At 33.7% G+C, this 17,653-nt stretch overlaps 1 protein-coding gene across 4 annotated transcripts in view; it reads left to right on the forward strand.

Moving 5' to 3' along the window:
- Positions 1 to 17,653, forward strand: part of RERE (arginine-glutamic acid dipeptide repeats) — a 577,800-nt gene that overhangs the window by 392,745 nt on the left and 167,402 nt on the right. For all 4 annotated transcript variants that reach the window (XM_051988633.1, XM_051988634.1, XM_051988635.1 and 1 more), the window contains 3 exons: positions 738 to 786; positions 6,046 to 6,170; positions 10,313 to 10,412. In XM_051988633.1, the coding sequence (XP_051844593.1) occupies positions 738 to 786; positions 6,046 to 6,170; positions 10,313 to 10,412 (274 nt within the window). The remainder of the gene's footprint in view (positions 1 to 737; positions 787 to 6,045; positions 6,171 to 10,312; positions 10,413 to 17,653) is intronic.

Genomic DNA, 17,653 nt, shown 5'->3' on the forward strand with positions numbered 1-17,653 from the left:
GCAATTGGAGTTAAGTGACTTGCCCAGGGTCACCCAGTTAGGAAGTGTCTGAGGCCAGATTTTGAACTCGGGTTCTTCTGACTTTATGTCTGGTACTCTATCCATTGCACCACTTAGCTTCCCCTTTTCATCTTTACTCTTACCGATCTTACTTCTCAAGTTTTGTACTTATGATAATTTTGATTCACATGGTTTTTTCCTTTCATTTTAATTTAACATTCTGTCTCCCCAGCTGAGTGCATTAGAGGACAAGAAACTATGATAATTACTTCTTTAATCAATTTTTCCAGATTGCAACAGATTACAGACACACTGATTTAGGAAATCTGTCAGTCCAAATCTTTCAGTCATGGGTCCAAAACAAAATAACTGTCCAAAGCATAAGGAAAATGTTTTTGGAGGGAACTCATGAGGGGCTATACTGGAGATGGGAGGCTGTGGTAATATAAGCAGTTAGCAAAAGCTTCGGTCCATTTCTCTAGGGCCTCCCCTTTTAGCCATTTTATCTTAATGGTTCATTTTTTGACTGAAAAGCCAATCTAGTAAGCTTTTATTAGATATCTATTATTTGCAGAAAACTAGGCACTGGGAATACAAACACTTTTTTAAAAAAGGGGAAAAACCTACAAAGTCATTCCTTTCTGGATTAATGATATTTATATATTTGTCTATTTTGATGTGAACATTCTTATTAATATTATTGTACCTTGATTGACTTTGTCTGATTTCCTTGACAGGAGACTGAACAGCACCCAGGGGGAAATCCGTGTTGGACCCAGTCATCAGGTAAAGCAAATTTCGGTATTTAGCCAATCAAACAATTATTTGTTAAGCATTTAATATTTCGTATTGTATCTAGGATATACTGCAACATATTTAACATATATAGGACTGCTTGCCATCTTGGGTGGGGGGTGGAGGGAGGGAGGGGAAAAATTGAAACATAAGCGAGTGCAAGGGATAATGTTGTAAAAAATTACCCTGGCATGGATTCTGTCAATACAAAATTATTATAAAATAAAATTTAAAAACAAAGCATTTAATATTTCCTTGGTATTAAGTATTCAAAGATTCATTAACTAGCATCTGCCCTCCATGAGTTTCTATTCTCTTTGGGATAAGAGGGTATACATTGGTAAGTGAATGCAAAAAAAAAAAAAAAAAAAAAAGAGAGAGAGGGTACTTAATTGAAAGAGGATGAAATAGGAAAACCTTTATAAAGGCTATCTCTCTTTAGCTTATGTAATTTTGAAGGTCGGTTAGAGAGAGACCTCAGCCAAGGGGACCAATTAGGATGATCTTATAATTTATCTGGGGAAGAGCTGATAAGGAATTAAAGTAGGATGTCAGTTACCTTAATAAAAAATAAAGGAAGAGATAGAAATGATTTTGTGGAGGTGAAAAAGACAAGATTTAGCAAGTGATTAAACATATGGAACATTAGAGCATGGAATTAAGACTGTTTAAAAAAAAAAAAAAAGCTTTAGTGACTGGAAGAGTAATGGTGCCCCATAGAAAGTGGAAGTTAGGAATAAGGATGGATTTGAGAGGAAACGATTGAATTCTTTTCTGTTTAAGTTTATTTTGAGATGCCTATCAGACATTCATTTTGAAATGTCTATTGGACAGTTGAAGATGTAAAACTGTTGATCAGAAAATAGCTATGCTTGAGAGACAGATTTTTAAATTATTCCAAATTATTACTTGGTGATGGTAGTTAAATCCATGAAAGCTAAAAAGGCTAGCATTTATGAAGAATAGAAAGAAAACAAAAATGGCCAGGAGAATGCATTGTTACAAAGCTTCAAAGGATAAAATATCTCAGAGAATAAAAATCATCATTGTTTTAGGCTGTAGACAAGAGATCCTTGATTCAGAGGAAGAAGATTTTATGGACTTAGACATCCTAACCAGTTGATAGGGAGAATCCAGAGAAAAAAGGGATGATTGAGAGTTCTTGTCTGATTTAAAAAAAGAGAAGGGCTTGCAATCAATGCTAGAAGAGCATAAGTCTTTTAAGGTTTATGTTGATTATCTTTTCTGATCTTGACTACAACCTGGAAGATAGGTGCTATTATCTTTCCTATTTAGCCAGTTAGGAAACTGAAGCATAGAAAACTTCCACATAAAGATAATAGATTTGAACAGGAGAAAGACCACCTCCCATTGACTCCTTTTTTGCCCAATAGTTGTGTTTCTTCAGTGGCCACAGCAAGGCTAGAGCAGTTGTGGTGAACTAGCTGATAAAATCAGTGCTTCTGTTCAAAGGAACCAGATTATAAAGCAGATTCAAAAATAGCCAGCTTATGTGAAGGCCACTGACCAAGGCAGCTTATTTTGTTGCTCTAGTTAAAACTCTCTGCTTCCCTTTTCACAGAATTTGTCTTTTGGACAATACAGATTTACTTTCTAAAGGACTTAATAATTGTACATTGTACCATTTTAAGTACCATTTCAACATTTTTCTGGTGAGCTCAAGGTTTTTTAGGGAAGCAGTACACTAATTGTCTGTCTTCTGGTATCACTCTTCTTCCTTTTACCTTCCATAATAACTCACAAGAATTCTCTTCTTTCATATCTCTTTTGGTTACTCTTTATCTCATTTTCTTCCCTCTTGACTCCATCTCTATGTTTTTCTCCTCTGCTCTCTCACTAAACATTTATTAAGTTCATACTATGTGCCACGACTGTACTAAGGACTGAGGAATCCAAGAAGAGCATATAACAGTCCCTGCCAGTAGGGAGCTTTCACTCTAATGGGGGAGACGATATACAAAATGAAGCTGAAAATCTGGTACAGGGCTGTAAAATCATGCAGCTCGGCTCTGAAAGTTTTCTAACAAAGCAAGAGTTTCAGAATTGTATTCATTTGGGGGAATTATGAGTTTCCAGTGATTATCAAAACTAGAGAATAGTTTGGTAGGAAATGATAAGATAAGTTTTCTGGGTCTTCTTTAAATGGTAGACTATACCATTATATTTCCAGTGTTATCCCCTCATCCTCTCCAGTTGGAAGGAGGGAGGATCCTTATGTCAAGGATACTAAAGAGTTAGGGGTCTTATGGGTCATCTTTGGAAACCATAAGTTTTGAAGATCAGTTCTAAACAGTTCTAGCCAGATCAGTTGCCTTTTGCCATTTCCCAGTAGCAGAATTCAAACTGCTTTCAGTTGTCCCATAGGTTGAAAAAAATTAAATCAGTGTTGTTGTGTTATAAATTTAAATTTTGAATCTTAGTTTTCTTGCAGATTACTAATTGGACAAAAATGATCTTTATCTGAGTTGATCTTTTTAAGGCACTTTGTAAGTCTTCAGTTTTGCTGATGAAACAAATTTGATTTATTAGTAATAGGTTTTTAGACCCTATATTTTCATTCTTAAAAGTATAACATTTTTATATTCTGTTTTTGATTAATATCATATCAAAATTTCCCTGTCGTGCCACTCATCACTTCTTATATTTGTTTTTTCAGTGGATAGAGCATTAACCCTGAAGTCAGGATGACCTAAGTTCAAATCTGGTCTCAAATTATTAACACTTCCTAGCTGTGTGATCTTGGGCAAGTCACTTAATCCCAATTGCCTCAGCAAAAAAGCAAAAAAAAAAAAGAAACCCTTTGTAACCTCCTTCATTGCAGAGATTATCTTTCATTTTGTATTTGTATCCAGAGAGCTTAGCATAGTGCTTAGTAAAGTGCTCCTAATTTGTGCTTTTTCATTCATTCATTAAAGAACATATACTTTTATTTTAATAAATAAGACAATGTGTGTTTTATTATAAAAAATGTTTTCTACCCTAAGAACTAAGAAATTTTTCCCTTGGATGTGTTTCCCTTTCCAAAGTCCTTTCAAATTGTATGAGTCATAACAGAGCAAAAGGTTATGACAATTTAGAGCCAGAAGAGTTCATGTGTGACCAGAAAGATTGAGGGATTTATAAGAAATCATACAGGGACCAGGTCAGTAGGGACCTCACATTAGCCTCTTAGATTCCCAAACCCGTTGTACCACATGTCCTTTTATTCTAGAAATCAAGCATGTCAGCAAATCTTTTTTCTGTTGGTCAGATGAAGAAACTGAGATCAAGGAAAATTAATTTACTTTCCTAAAATTCCATAAATACCCAGATCAAATCATAAGATTCCTGTTTCCATGTCTAAATTGTTACTAGTGATCCTGTATAAACTTGTTCTGAAGTTTCAGTTTCAGATCATAAATCTCTTTCAGTGAATTTGTACTGGATACTCAATTTAGAAAACTGCAGAAAAAAGTAGCCAGTTAGTCCTAATTAAAACTAATACCACAATTTTGCTTTAAATTTTTTAAACTGGAAGATACTGTAGTTGTTTTTTAAGAAATATTTGATAAAATTAATTATATGTCACTATATTTGCCTTTTTTCAGTGCTATTTTTTTCCCTTTAATTTGGTCTTCAGATTTAGAGGTAGAAAGTTATTTAGAGATCATCTTGTCTGTTTCATTAACTAAACTCAGAAATTAAATGACTTGTTATAGAACTCTGAAGTGAAAGAAGTTCAACAGCCATTGAGGTTAACCTACATACACATGAACAGTAATCCTCTTTGTAATATACTTGACAATTGTTTATCCAGTTTTCCTTGTAATCCTCCAATGAAGTGGCTTCCTACTTTTCCTATCCCCATTTCACAAAGCAGCTCTCTTCTTTTTTGAATAGTTTTAATTGTTAAGATCTTTTTCCTTAAAACAAGATTGAATTTTCCATTTTTCAATTTATAATTATTGTTCTCTGTTCGACTTTCTGGTGCTAGACACAGTAGATTTAATTAACCTATTACACATCTCATGACTTCTATTTTCAGGATCTTCATCCTTAATATCTTGGTCTTGACACTTCCAGTGTCTCACTCTTCTTCCTGCAATGTAAATCCCTAAACTGAAACACAATAATTTTTATATATTCTGATTAAAGGGGAGAATAGAATGCCCATTTTCCTAATTCAGAGTACTGTGCTTCTCATCACTGGAATCAGTAACAGACCCGAGATTTAAACCCATATCTTTTACTTCATAGGTTTTTTTACTAAAAATAATTTACTCATATGTTGAAAAGGTCCTTTGGAGAGCTCATTCATAATTTAAATTTTTACTTCCAGCATGAAATGTTAGAATTAATTTAGGTATGAATTTAATATATATACCATTCCCACTTTACTTCCACTGCTAGTTCCAGTCCTCCTCAAAGAGCAGTACATACATTTTTCAAAGACAAATATGTGTTCCTAGGAAAAAAAATAAAATGAGGGGCAAGGAGAGATAAGGAAACAATAAAAGTCTGTGAAGCAGTGGTTTGTGATTTTAGTTTGAGTATAAATGTATATTATTTGCCAAAAAATGTCTTGGGGTACAATTGTAAAAAGTAGTCATGACAGTTTCTTTTCCCACTTCCCACTAAGCTCTTACTCATCTTTTACTGATGCTATGAATACCTAATTATATTAATTGTATCCATTAATTTATTTTGTGTGAAGGAAATTTCCTTAAAGTATATCTGTTGTAGTTTTAATAGTTTGTTCAAGGCGTATTTTGTAAAATTGATATATTTCAATTTCATTCTTTTTATAAAATCTAGTTGTGAAAAATGAAACATACCTTCTAAAACATTAATATTTTCAAAGGTCTTCATTTATAAGAATTCATTTTTAGTTCATTCATAAATGATGATAATGATTTTCTTTTTGAAGTAGAAATAGTTTGATTCTTCCTTAAATCAAGATTAAGCAGAAGGTTTATAGAATTTTAAATTTTTTTCTATTTTATGTTTACACTGACTACATACAATAAGAGATCATTTAGATCTTCTAGCATTTCTTAAGTGACCAGTCTGTATAAGCTTATTAAATAATTTACAAATATTTCATTTGACATAAGGTGCTACTATAATTCCTTGTGTAGAATTTAATCAGTAAGTTCCATTAAAAATGATTTCTTCTTGTAAAGACTTTCCTTGTGAGATTTTTTTTTTAATTTGCATCTTCTTTTTGAAATTTGTGTCATTGTTTTCTAGGCCAAACTTCCCGAATTGCAGCCATTTCCTTCTCCAGATGGTGACACTGTGACCCAGCATGAGGAACTGGTTTGGATGCCTGGAGTTAATGATTGTGATTTACTTATGTATTTGAGGGCAGCAAGGTAATGAAAACTAAATTTCCTATTTTTTAATTTTCAGTTAAGTCTATAGTGTTGGAGCATTTTAGGGGGAGGGGTTTTGACTGACTCCATTGGAGAATTTCAGATTTAAAAGGTTTTTTTATAAGTCATGTAGTCCAATTCCTAACTGACTAAAAACCAAACTTCTATGTTGGACTTGGAGTGTCTCTGACATCATAGAGATTGTCTATAACAGAGTTTTCCATATATCCTACATTTGGGATCTTGTCTTCTTGTCTAGCCAGAAATTTTCTGTTGTCTAGAAGTAGAAATGAGTTGGGATCCATATCTGCATTTTTCTGAGTGAATTTTTTTTTAGTGTTGTGCTTCTTTTTCATAATCCTATCCCAGAACTTTCTTTCTGAAGGGAAATTCTAAAATAGAGCTACGATGGTGATATTCTTAACCTTTATGTTTACCTTCTGGGATCATTGAAGCATTTTGCTTCACTATTTAAATCTTCCTTGAAATTTAAGTAGTAAATTGGAGAGTGTTATCTCTCCAAGATGTCGTCATATATTAAGGATTAATATGATAGTATTTTGTCTTGAGAGTGTTTTTATCATTATTGACAAAGTGCAACTAATCAGCTTACACTCTCAGCTTGTAGGAGAAAGAAACCTATATTTGGAGTCAGAGGTAAAGGATTCAAATATCTGTTATTCCCTTGTATTTTCCTTTCCTTTTCCTTTATTTCCTTTTGAGTTTCATCTTCCTTATCTATGAATGAGTTGGAATAGATGATCATACTTCCTTTCTTGTTCTGTGGTCTGTGATCTTTTGAATTTCTGTGGGAAATTCCTAATATATAGAATAAGATTTTTAAACTTATTTCCACTTATCTTAGTTATCTCTCTTACCACACCCAAAAAAGAAAAGAAAATTTAAAAAATTAGTTATCCATTAACATTCTTTTCAGAGTCAGGAATTAGTACAGTTTTATTACACCTTCTAATAATGTTAAATGGTGGTGTGACTGAAGCATTATGTTCCTGTTACATGGCCCAGGATGTATGTTGGAAGTGCCCTATCTAATTGGGTGACTTTGAGTAATTCATTTTCCTTTCTGGGCCTAAGTTTCTTTATTCTTAAAAAAAAAAAAAAAAAAAAAGAGGGTTTTTACTTGGCCATTTTAAGTCATAAAAATTCTATTGTTTCATTTTCATTTAGTAATTTCTTTAGTGGGATCTGTAATTTTAATAATGTAATTTTAATGGACCTATACAGAGCCCTCTATCTGCCCTGCAACTACACAGAGATGTTGTGTGTTGGCCAAGGATATGTAACCTGTGTATCTAAAAGAAAAGACTTGAATGCAGACATTTTTAATTCTGACTAGCTCTTTATGCACAAAATCATGATCCCTATCTGATTTATTATTTATATTGAATTATATGCGATAATTAAGCAAAGTATTTATTACAGGTGGTCATAATACTGTATGTATTATGAAATTAGTTATCAATATGTGGATACACAAAGATAATGATTTCATAAAAAATATTTCAACTTCCTTAAAAATTCCATAATTCTTTTAAATATTTTGTTAGCTTATGGAGTGATCATTCAGAAAAAAATAAAAAATGATTTCAGTTGCCCTGAAGAAATATGGTTAGGAATTGCAGCATACCAAATGTCTGTTAGATATTGCATTGCCATTTTAATAAATGACCTATATACAAAACTAGACAGGTTTACATGGCAAATATATAACTACGTGGTGGGCTGCAAAATTGAACATACATTACAAAATGAAAATAAGTCTACGAGATGACTGTGCTAGAGCAAGGAGACAAACTCAAATAAAGATGGATGTCTGCAGGCCACATATTGACTTAGAAAACCACAAATGAGCATTATCTGTATAATTCAGAAGTACATGTATTGCTTTTTTATTTATTTTGTTAACATTTTCCAATGGTGTCCTAGATCTGTTTTCTTTTTTTAACTTTTTTGCTCAGAGGTAGATAAAATTTCAGTGTCTTTAAATAAAAACTGTAAATAAATGAACTTATTTTCATAGTATTAAACTATCCACAAGCATTTATATTTGCACTTTATAAGCCTTTAATATATGCAAGGCAGTGTTCCAGGCCACAGGGATACAGTGATGAAACATGACTGATACAGTCTTTGCACTGAAGAAACTTGAATAGAGGATTAGGTTACTTAGTCACCTTGTTGATCCTATTTTTTGCATTGGTAAATATGAGTATAGTGGGAGTTGGATGTAGAATCAGAGAGAAAAGAGAGAGAGAGAATTTACTAAGTATTTTCATATTTATTAGTAAAATGCATTTTCAATACCAGGTTAGTCTTTACCCTCAAGAACCCTGTATCTTGATGGAGAAAGGACAATAAATCAGAGAATCTGGAAGGGTGAAAAGACGTGGAACTATTGGGTAGGCATGTTTGGGAGCTGGGAAGTTAGGAATAACTTTTACTTTGCTTGTTGTGAGCAAAATCTTTTGCAGATGATCCAAGATACTTTGTAAAGGTAAATTTTTGTTGTCTTTGGTCTAATAAGAATATTTGAGTGATGTTTATTAGCTTCTAGTGGAATGAATCAGAAATGTGTCCTTGGTCCTATTAAGATTTTATTTAGGAAGCAAAGAGAGCATAATTATCAAAGTTGAAGGTGACAAAAAGTTAAGAGGAGGGATGCCTGCCACATTGAATGAAATAGATGACAAGGGTCATTTCAGAAAAGATCTGAAAGGGTAGAATAGTTGGGCAGAATACAGAGAAATTTTAATAGTGATGAGTATAAAGTTTTAGATTTGTATTTGAACAATTGTCAGAAGTGTGAGATGGAATAATATATAGCTAGACAAAATATCTAAAAGAATTATGGAATTATAGTATGGAATGAAAGTTCAGTTTGAGTAAACTACATTATGGAAACCCTCAAAAAGCAAAAAAAAAAAAGCAGTAAGTTGCTTTGAGAGGCATAGTATTTAGCCCTTGAAATAGGTCTTGCTTTGCTCTCCTCTGGTGGGATCAGGGGTAGAATGTTATGCTATTATCTGGGGGCACTGCAGTGTGAGGAGCTTGAACATCCAAAGAAGCAAAAATGTACTGAAGATTCTTCCCTGTTACATGTGAATCTCAAGAACTTGGGAGGTTTGAAAATCATAATATGCCATAATTATGGCACAGAGTCAGGCTTCTTCTCTTTAGTCTCAGAGCCCAAACTAGAAGCTGTGGATCATAGGTGCTGAAAAATCAATTGCAACTTCTTTGAAAAAAATCTTTCCAACCATTGAACCTATCCAAAAAAGAATGAGGTATATATGATTAATTGGTCAGTCAGACTGAGCTATTACTATGTGCCAGACACTGTATTAAATCCTCAGGATATAGTGAGGTAAAGTGCAGTGCCTGCCCTCAAAAAGCTTACAAATTGGGGACATACTCATAAATATATACAAAGCAAGCCTATATATAGGATAAAAAGGAAATAATAGAGAAAGATCACTATAAGGAGAGTAGAGGAAGGCTTCTAAAAAAAGAGTATTTTAGCTGGGATTTGACACTATCAGGTTGAAGTGAAAAGGAAGAGCATTCTAGGTAGGAGTAAAGGCAAGAGTAAATGTTCAGAGTATCTTTTTGGAGGAACAAGTTGGAGGCCAGTTTCTTTGAATTGAAGACTACCTGTTGGGAGAATAAAGTGTAAGAAGACTGCTTAGGTTGGGAAGAGGAATGCTAGGCATTATATCAATACATAGAAGAGGAGCCTTAATAGTCAAGGAACAAGAAGTCATTTATTCATGAGAATATCAGAGAATATTTAACTTCATAGAATGACCATTGTAGAAATATTTTTAATGAACCAATGGAATTCCAGCTAAATTATAAATCTTTAGTATTAATGGACCCTTGAAAGAGAGAGCATAGATACCTCTTAAAGAAGTTCACTTTGTGTTGTGAAAGATTATCTGGCTTATATCAGAATGAGTGTTCTCCTCAAATTAATATCCACAAAAGAGTCAGAAAAGAGTTCTTGAGAACTCTAGTTAGTTTATCATGGTATCCACTTGCAGGTTGACTGATACAATGAAAATGTAGCCTGGTAATCAAAGGGTTAAAAGATCTGCCTTTTCCCTCCATTTTTTCCTATGAAGGAGCATGGCGGCTTTTGCGGGAATGTGTGATGGAGGTTCTACTGAGGATGGCTGTGTTGCTGCCTCTCGGGATGACACCACACTCAATGCGCTCAACACAGTAAGTCTCTTAAAATCAATCCCCAACAGAAAAGGGAGAGTTTATTTCTTGGATTAGAAGAGGGAGAGACTATGTATTGATTGTAGAGTGAAATAAAAATTTTCTCATTCTAAACTGCCCTTGACTGTTTAGTGTAGGTAATTTAGCCTAAAATTGCAGGAAGATTAAAGATGGGATATTTGGATTATAATCCTCCTATTAGATTCCAATGTTACCTAATCAGTCTATACTTCTGTGAACAAACTTTTCCAATGTATTTCATAGATTTTCTAAACATCAAATGAGATCATCCTTATTTATAGGCTTGGAAATTGCATAATTCTATGCAAATTTATGGTGGTGGAATTTTAAATTATTAATAGCCTAGGGCTTAGTATTCCTATTAATTTCAAGGACTGATGCAAAAATCACTTATTCTGGGTTGAATTAATGTAAATTTAATGTGATTTACATGGAGCAGATTTTCCCCCTGAAAAGCAAAATATGCATGTATGTATGTATAAATATGTGTGTATGTATATACATATTGTATGTGTTTCCGTTGTGGTTGGTCAGTCATTGCAATCCTAGTGTTGCCTAGAGCTCAGTCTTTTTGGGACACATTTAGCCTTTAATTGTATGGGGAAATAAGAGAATCTTTTCTCCAACTCTTCCAAGTTACCCAGCTTGTTTCTGTTCTGGCCAAAAACCCTGAGGGTTTCCCCCTTCTAAATTGATTTTTTTTTTTAAACTAAATTTAAAAAAGCCATTCTTTGCCTCATTTCTTTCTTACTTTGCCTTAATCATGGAATGGGTGTTGCCTCAGTCTAATTGAGACCTACTAAAGACCTTAGATTAAGAAGGCCAAGGTCTCCCACTGCATTCAAGGCCATCTCCAGTTGTCCCATTCTGTTATCTGGCCACTTGGATCCCAATGACTCTGGAAGGGAAAATGAAGCTGTTGACCTTGCCCAGCTCTCTCTCATTGAAGTCCAGTTTACTTGCATGTTAAGGCATCACCTTCCTGATGTCAGAGTTCCCTTGGAGAATGTAGGATTAAACAAGAACTGCTAAGGTGTTCCATTAGCAAATATATATCTAATCAGATTTAAACATTTTTTAAAATTATGTATTTATTTTAAAGAAAGCAAACCATTCTGTTTGACTAAGTCTTTTGCCCTGGTTCACCTCTAAAGCTAGGGCTAGCTTAAGGTCATCAATTCCTAATTTAAAAGTGATGAAAAATCTTGGCAGTGAAGTTATATATTTATGATAGATTATCAGCAAAGTTGGGAAAAGGACTTAGGCTCAGTTTCCCATCTCTCTTCTTTCTTTCATCTTGCCTTCCCTTAAAAAAAAAACTATCATACGATAGAAAAACTGCTAGATTGGAACACTTAAGTTTGTATTCCAATTCTTCCTATTCAAAGCTGTTTTAATATAACACACATCACATGACTTCTGAATCTCATTTTCCTCATCTATAAATTAATATTTGTACTACCTTCCTTACTGTGGTATTATGAATGTTACATGACTGAATATATGTAAAGCATTTTTGTAAATCCGAAAGAAATATTTAAATGTGAGGCAATAAAAACAGGAATATGCTCAAACAGCGTCAGAACTGGATACAATTAGCTTATTTTCTTGACCTTCTTCAGCAGCACTGATCAGTTTGGTACTAAGAATAGAGAAAAGGAATAGGAATTCATTGTTTAAAACATGAGGGCTATGCTGAACTGTATTATACAAGAGTAAAAATAGAAAAGTGAAGCCCTAATGAGAGCAATTGAGAAGGAATAAAGATGAAATAGAAAAACCAAACATCTCACAAAAAAAGCATAGATGGTGAAGGCAAATGTTTTTAAAGGATCATTAATGTAAATACTGACATTATTTAAGATGGTGGAGTTTGGGATTGGGAATACACTTTTGATTTATGTTTTAATGTCATGGAATATGATAGATGATTAGGTGCTGTAAACTTTCAGGTAGGATAAATTACTAAGAGAGCAATAGAAGAAAGGTTTGAAAGTAGCCTTAAGAAGCAAAGAGTATGCTGACTTTTCTTTTTTGCTTTGTGAAAAGGTTGAGTTAGTGCTAAGAAATAGTTATTCTGAAAGGAAATTTAGCAAACATTTATTAAATGTCTTCCTTATAAAAAGTGAATATTGGGAATAAGTGGTCAAAACCCAAATTCCCAACCTCGGAAAACTTATATTATTCTATAATAATTGAAGGATGAAGAGACCCTTAGTTAATAGTAAAAAGCTTGATGGTGAAGTTAAGCTAAGTGAGGTCTACAACTGGTGGATGTTTTGATTAAAAACTTAGGAAGTATTAACATGCAAAAAAAGACATTTGCCTAGAGACATAGTGAATCTAGATGAAGGTCCTTAAAGAAATACACTGGAAATTTTTAGTTGAACATTTAGTAAATTGCCCCATTTGAAGAAAATTTTAGCTAACACTATATATATCTGTCCAGACCTGGATCACTTTCCTCACAAAAAGTTTGTTTTGGAAAGGATCTCCAAGGCTAAGCAAGTACCTGCTTATACATGAACAAGACTTCCTTCCACTGCCCAGCCAACAAGTAGATTCATTTCTTTGCAATGACCATCCTGGTTTTCCTCCTGTGACCCTGAAGAACAAGTCCGAAGACAAAGTTTCCTCTTCCCCTACCCTTGCCTCAATCCTATCCATTCTTTCCATTCTCCAGAATAAATAACCCTAATTCTTTCAAGTGAATATCATTTGGCTTGAGACTCAACTATTCTAATGTAGCCATTCTCTGACTATCTTCAGCTTAACAATATTCTTAATATGTGTAATGTCCAGTTGACCACCATGTTCCCGATATAACCTGATCATCATGTTGTACATTGCAACCATTGCTTTCTTTTTCCCTTGATCCTAGTTTGCAGAAGGTAAGGGGACACTTTGTCATATAATTATTAAATGCAATTTTTCTTTTGCCTTGTCCTCTTTCCTCCTCTCCCAGTTTCTAGTTGTCTCAAAACTCATTTGGGAAAGCCACTTCAGAAAGATTACCTATCAGTGATAATGCATTCTCCATTTCCCAGATTGAGTAACTGCTTAGTTTGGATAAGGCAATAGCTCCATTCTGTCTCTTGAGATGGAGAAGCATCAAGCTCTGCCCTAGTCTTCTAAGGTCCTCCAGCCCTTTATATATGCCCCTCACCATTATCATTTGGTCTACTTGTATAACTTAAGCACCTCTAGTCTTTAAAATCCATCCCACCACTTTACACTTGGAATATTCAGATCTGCCTTGAAATTGTCCTATAGTTTATCTGTTGTTTCCACTAATTGGAGTGTGACTTCCTAAAGATAGTCTACCTCATTTTCTTCTACTTGTATTCTGAATAGTTAGCATAGTGCTTCATTCATAGTCACCTCTTGATAAATGTTTTTTCATTTATTCCCTTATATGAAGAGAGAGCTCAAAATATTTCAAACTTGAAATATTTGGGTGTATATGGGTTTTTTTTTTTTTTTCAATTATTTCATTGGCATATAAGCCCTGTGATAGAGTTTTTGGTTCAGTGGATTTGGACAATTTAGTCCCATTAATTACACAATTCCAAATTGCTTTTCAAAATGATTGTACTAGTTTACAGCTCCATCAAAAATGTTTTAATGTGACTATAATCACAAAACCCAGTCTCTGTCATTGACAATTGTCTTTTTGTCCTGTTGACAAGAATGAGCTGAAGATGATTGAGGTTGCAAACCCAGATGACAAGATTTTTGGTTACCCCAAATAAAAAGAGTTTATAGGAAAGGAAGACATAAGGGGGAAAAGATTAATTCTATTTTGTACATAGTGATTTTGAGATGCTATAGACAGTCTCATGTGGATATGTTCAGCAGATAATTTATAATGTGATGTAGTATTTGATAGGTGATAATGTGGTGTTCTCTTCTTTTTTATAATATATGATGGTTCTCTCTGGGAGCAGGTTTCTTGGGGAGGTTTTCTGGAGGTAGCCTTAGTTTTGGTTCCAAGTAATAATCACTTCAAACACAGCCAGCTGATAAAATCCAAACGTTTATTTTCTCCTTCCAAGTCCTGTCTCTTTCTTTGGGCCCAGGTAGCTTTTTTAGAGGCCTATCTTTCAGTGGAGAAGCGAAGGAGGAGAGGCTGGGATGAATGAATCTGGCTCCTCCTTCGAGAGTGGACTTCTTCTGAACTGACCCTGACTGACTCACTGAAGGTCTTTTTATGCTCAGTGTAAAAGGTTGACTCCTCCTCCAAGAGTGGGATTATGGGAAGTGTGAATTCAGAAATTTACAAAGCTAACTGTGTATCTCCCATACTTGTGAACACTTGTGAATTTTCCAAACTTGTGAACTCTCAAAGGTGTTAACTTAAACACACAAGCATTACTTCTATCAATTCCACTGAGTTATCACCTTGTTTCAAGTTCTGGCCCATAACACATTAGAATTGTTAAGTAATACAGAAATCATCTATACTGACATAATTGAAGACACTAGAGCAAAGGACATTACATGGAGAGAAGAATGAAGGACATGGGATAGACTCTTGAGATAGTTGTGCTTAAAGTCCAGAAAATGGATGGTGCTAAATCTGAACTGACTGAAAAAAATTACCTAGAAAACTTATAAGATAACTAGGAAAGCTGTGTGTCCTAGAAGTCAGATATGTAGCACAGAACCAAGCTTAGACTTACTAGGTGTCTTTTGCCATAGGGTTTCCCAGCTACTAATGACTGTTCTTATTTTCTTGTCTTTTAATTACTTTGAAATCAATTTAACCATAGGATTATCTAGCTTTGGGATTTTAAATCCTTTGGGGAAGAATGTCCCTTGACTTTAAATAAACCTTCTTATGTCAACTGTTTAATACGAATGGAAAGAAATTCTGAAGTTTATTATGCTTATGCACATAAGAAGAAACTAATTTTTATAAAGGAAACTTTTATCTTGTGTGTAATTTTTAGGATAATAAAATTATCATTTTGCTTATTGTCAGCCAATAATATTTTTTCTTAATGCAATTATTGAAAGAGATATCTACATACTATATTCAGCTTTCAGCTTTTTTTCGGATTTGTTTGAGAACAGGACTAACAGAACTTGATTCGCAGAAATCAAATCTTGTGATCACATTTAGTAAGCATGGGTCTTCAGATACATTTAAAATTATATGCTTCAGTGATTGGAAATCAATTCATAGTTTCTAATTGCTATGGAGACCTGTTAGTTCATTTTTCATTGGATCATTGTCACTGATATGTTTTCCAACTTAGTTTTAAAAGGGTTGTCATCTAAACCCCATTCTTTTGGCTCTGGTCAGTAGAAGTTTTCCCTGGATTTTTCAGAATTTTTTTTAGATGCTCCATAACAGGCTGTCTAGCCTTTTTCACATGATTCCATTTCTTCCCCTCTCAGCAACTCTTTCCAATCCACATTCACTATCATTGTTCCTTTTGCAACATTTCTACTGTTATTTACCACATATTTTCTTTAGCCATTTGACAAACTTTTCATACTTTCAAGTGGTACGTATTCCCCAGATCTAGCCCAGGTCTTCATCTTCTTCATAAGGAAAGCATGACAGACTTTATTGAAGCTTACACTGAAATGTAGATAAACCATATCTTTAAATATGTCAAGACATTGGTGGGATCTCTCAGGCTGTTGAGGCTATCAAAAAAGAAGAGAGGTAAAATTGAAGTTAGAACATTGCTAAAAACATACAGTTTTCTTTGAGTAAGTTTAAGAATTTAAATCGGGTTTTATGGTAAATTGACCATTATGCTTTGTCATGCTTCAGGTCTGTTGTATTTTCAAAATTACAGAATTTTAAAGTTGGAAAGTATTTTAGCCACTCATCTAATCAGAATCAAGGTAGAAAAAAGAATCATCACTAATAATAATAGCTAGTATTTAGAATAGTGCTTTAAAAATTCCTTTTCCTTTTATTCCCATAATTCCGAGACATGGATGTTCTTGTCCATTTTACAGATGAGGAACCTAAAGCAACTTGAGTTATTTACAGTATTGCAGCTATGAAGTATCTCAAGGCAGATTTTAACTTAAGCCTTTCTGACTCCAGACCCAGCTTTGCACCCAAGTTGCCACTCAGCTGCCTCAGTACTAGATACATAATAGCTACATTATTCAGATTCTCCCTCAAGACCCTGAGGGTATCCATGCATGTACAGTGTATATGCTTATGTTTGTCACTCTGTAATGGGGGTGAGGAGAAGAAACTTCTGCCCTCAGTAGTCATAGTTCTGATTGTTATTCTGACATCAGCCTAAACTTTCCTCTTTGTGCTTTTCACCCTCTTGCTCCTTGTCCTGCCCTCTGCAGCCAAACAGAACAAGGCTGATATGTCTTCTACATGAGAAATAATTGTTGGCATTCATCTCCAAATTTTTTCCATTATGTTTTCAGTACCTAGGTAATATTATGTAATTTTCCCTCTTTGATTGGCAGTGACCTAGAAGTGGGTAAAACATAATTTTTAATTTGACAAGACTCTTAAGGATTTTACACACCTTGAGTTAATACATTTTAGTTATTCACTTTATTTCTACACATCCAAATAGCTATTGCATATTGTATGTAGGCATGCATGTTTGAGGCATGAAGTTGATTTTTTGCATCCCTAATCAATAAAGCCTATATTTGAGCATTAAAAAATATATATATATTTGTATTTTATGTTAGTGTTGAAGCTTAAATCAGATGAGATTTTCTAGAGTTTAAGATAGCACAAGATTTTGGGATTAGAGAAATAAAAAACTGGGAATCAGCCATTTAGTTGAAGAATCTTTTTTTTTGGTTGCTTTTCTTTAAAAAAAAAAATTGAAGCTGCAATTTGAAAAACTTTCAGAAACTTCTTGTTTGTTCACTTTAAACAGACTGTACTAAAGCATCCAAGACTTGAAGTTAACACACAGTGATTTGAATAATTGATGGTAACAATTGATATGCTGTGCAATTTCTTATTTTGATAATGCTGTAAACTTTAGAGTATTACCTCATATAAATAAAAGTGACATGTTACTTTTTTGGTGTTTTTTTGGTGTTTGATAATAGGGTGATGGTACCTTCCAGTGATATTTATGGTTAATTATCTCTGATACAAGTAAAGATAAGGGAAGATGCTTGGAGTGTAGAATTTCAAGTATAATACCTTTAAGTGATTATTGTCTGAAATGGCAAAATTTCATATTTTATTCTGTGACTTAATTGTA

This window comes from Antechinus flavipes, chromosome 3, assembly GCF_016432865.1.
Source record: "Antechinus flavipes isolate AdamAnt ecotype Samford, QLD, Australia chromosome 3, AdamAnt_v2, whole genome shotgun sequence".
Taxonomy (NCBI): domain Eukaryota; kingdom Metazoa; phylum Chordata; class Mammalia; order Dasyuromorphia; family Dasyuridae; genus Antechinus; species Antechinus flavipes.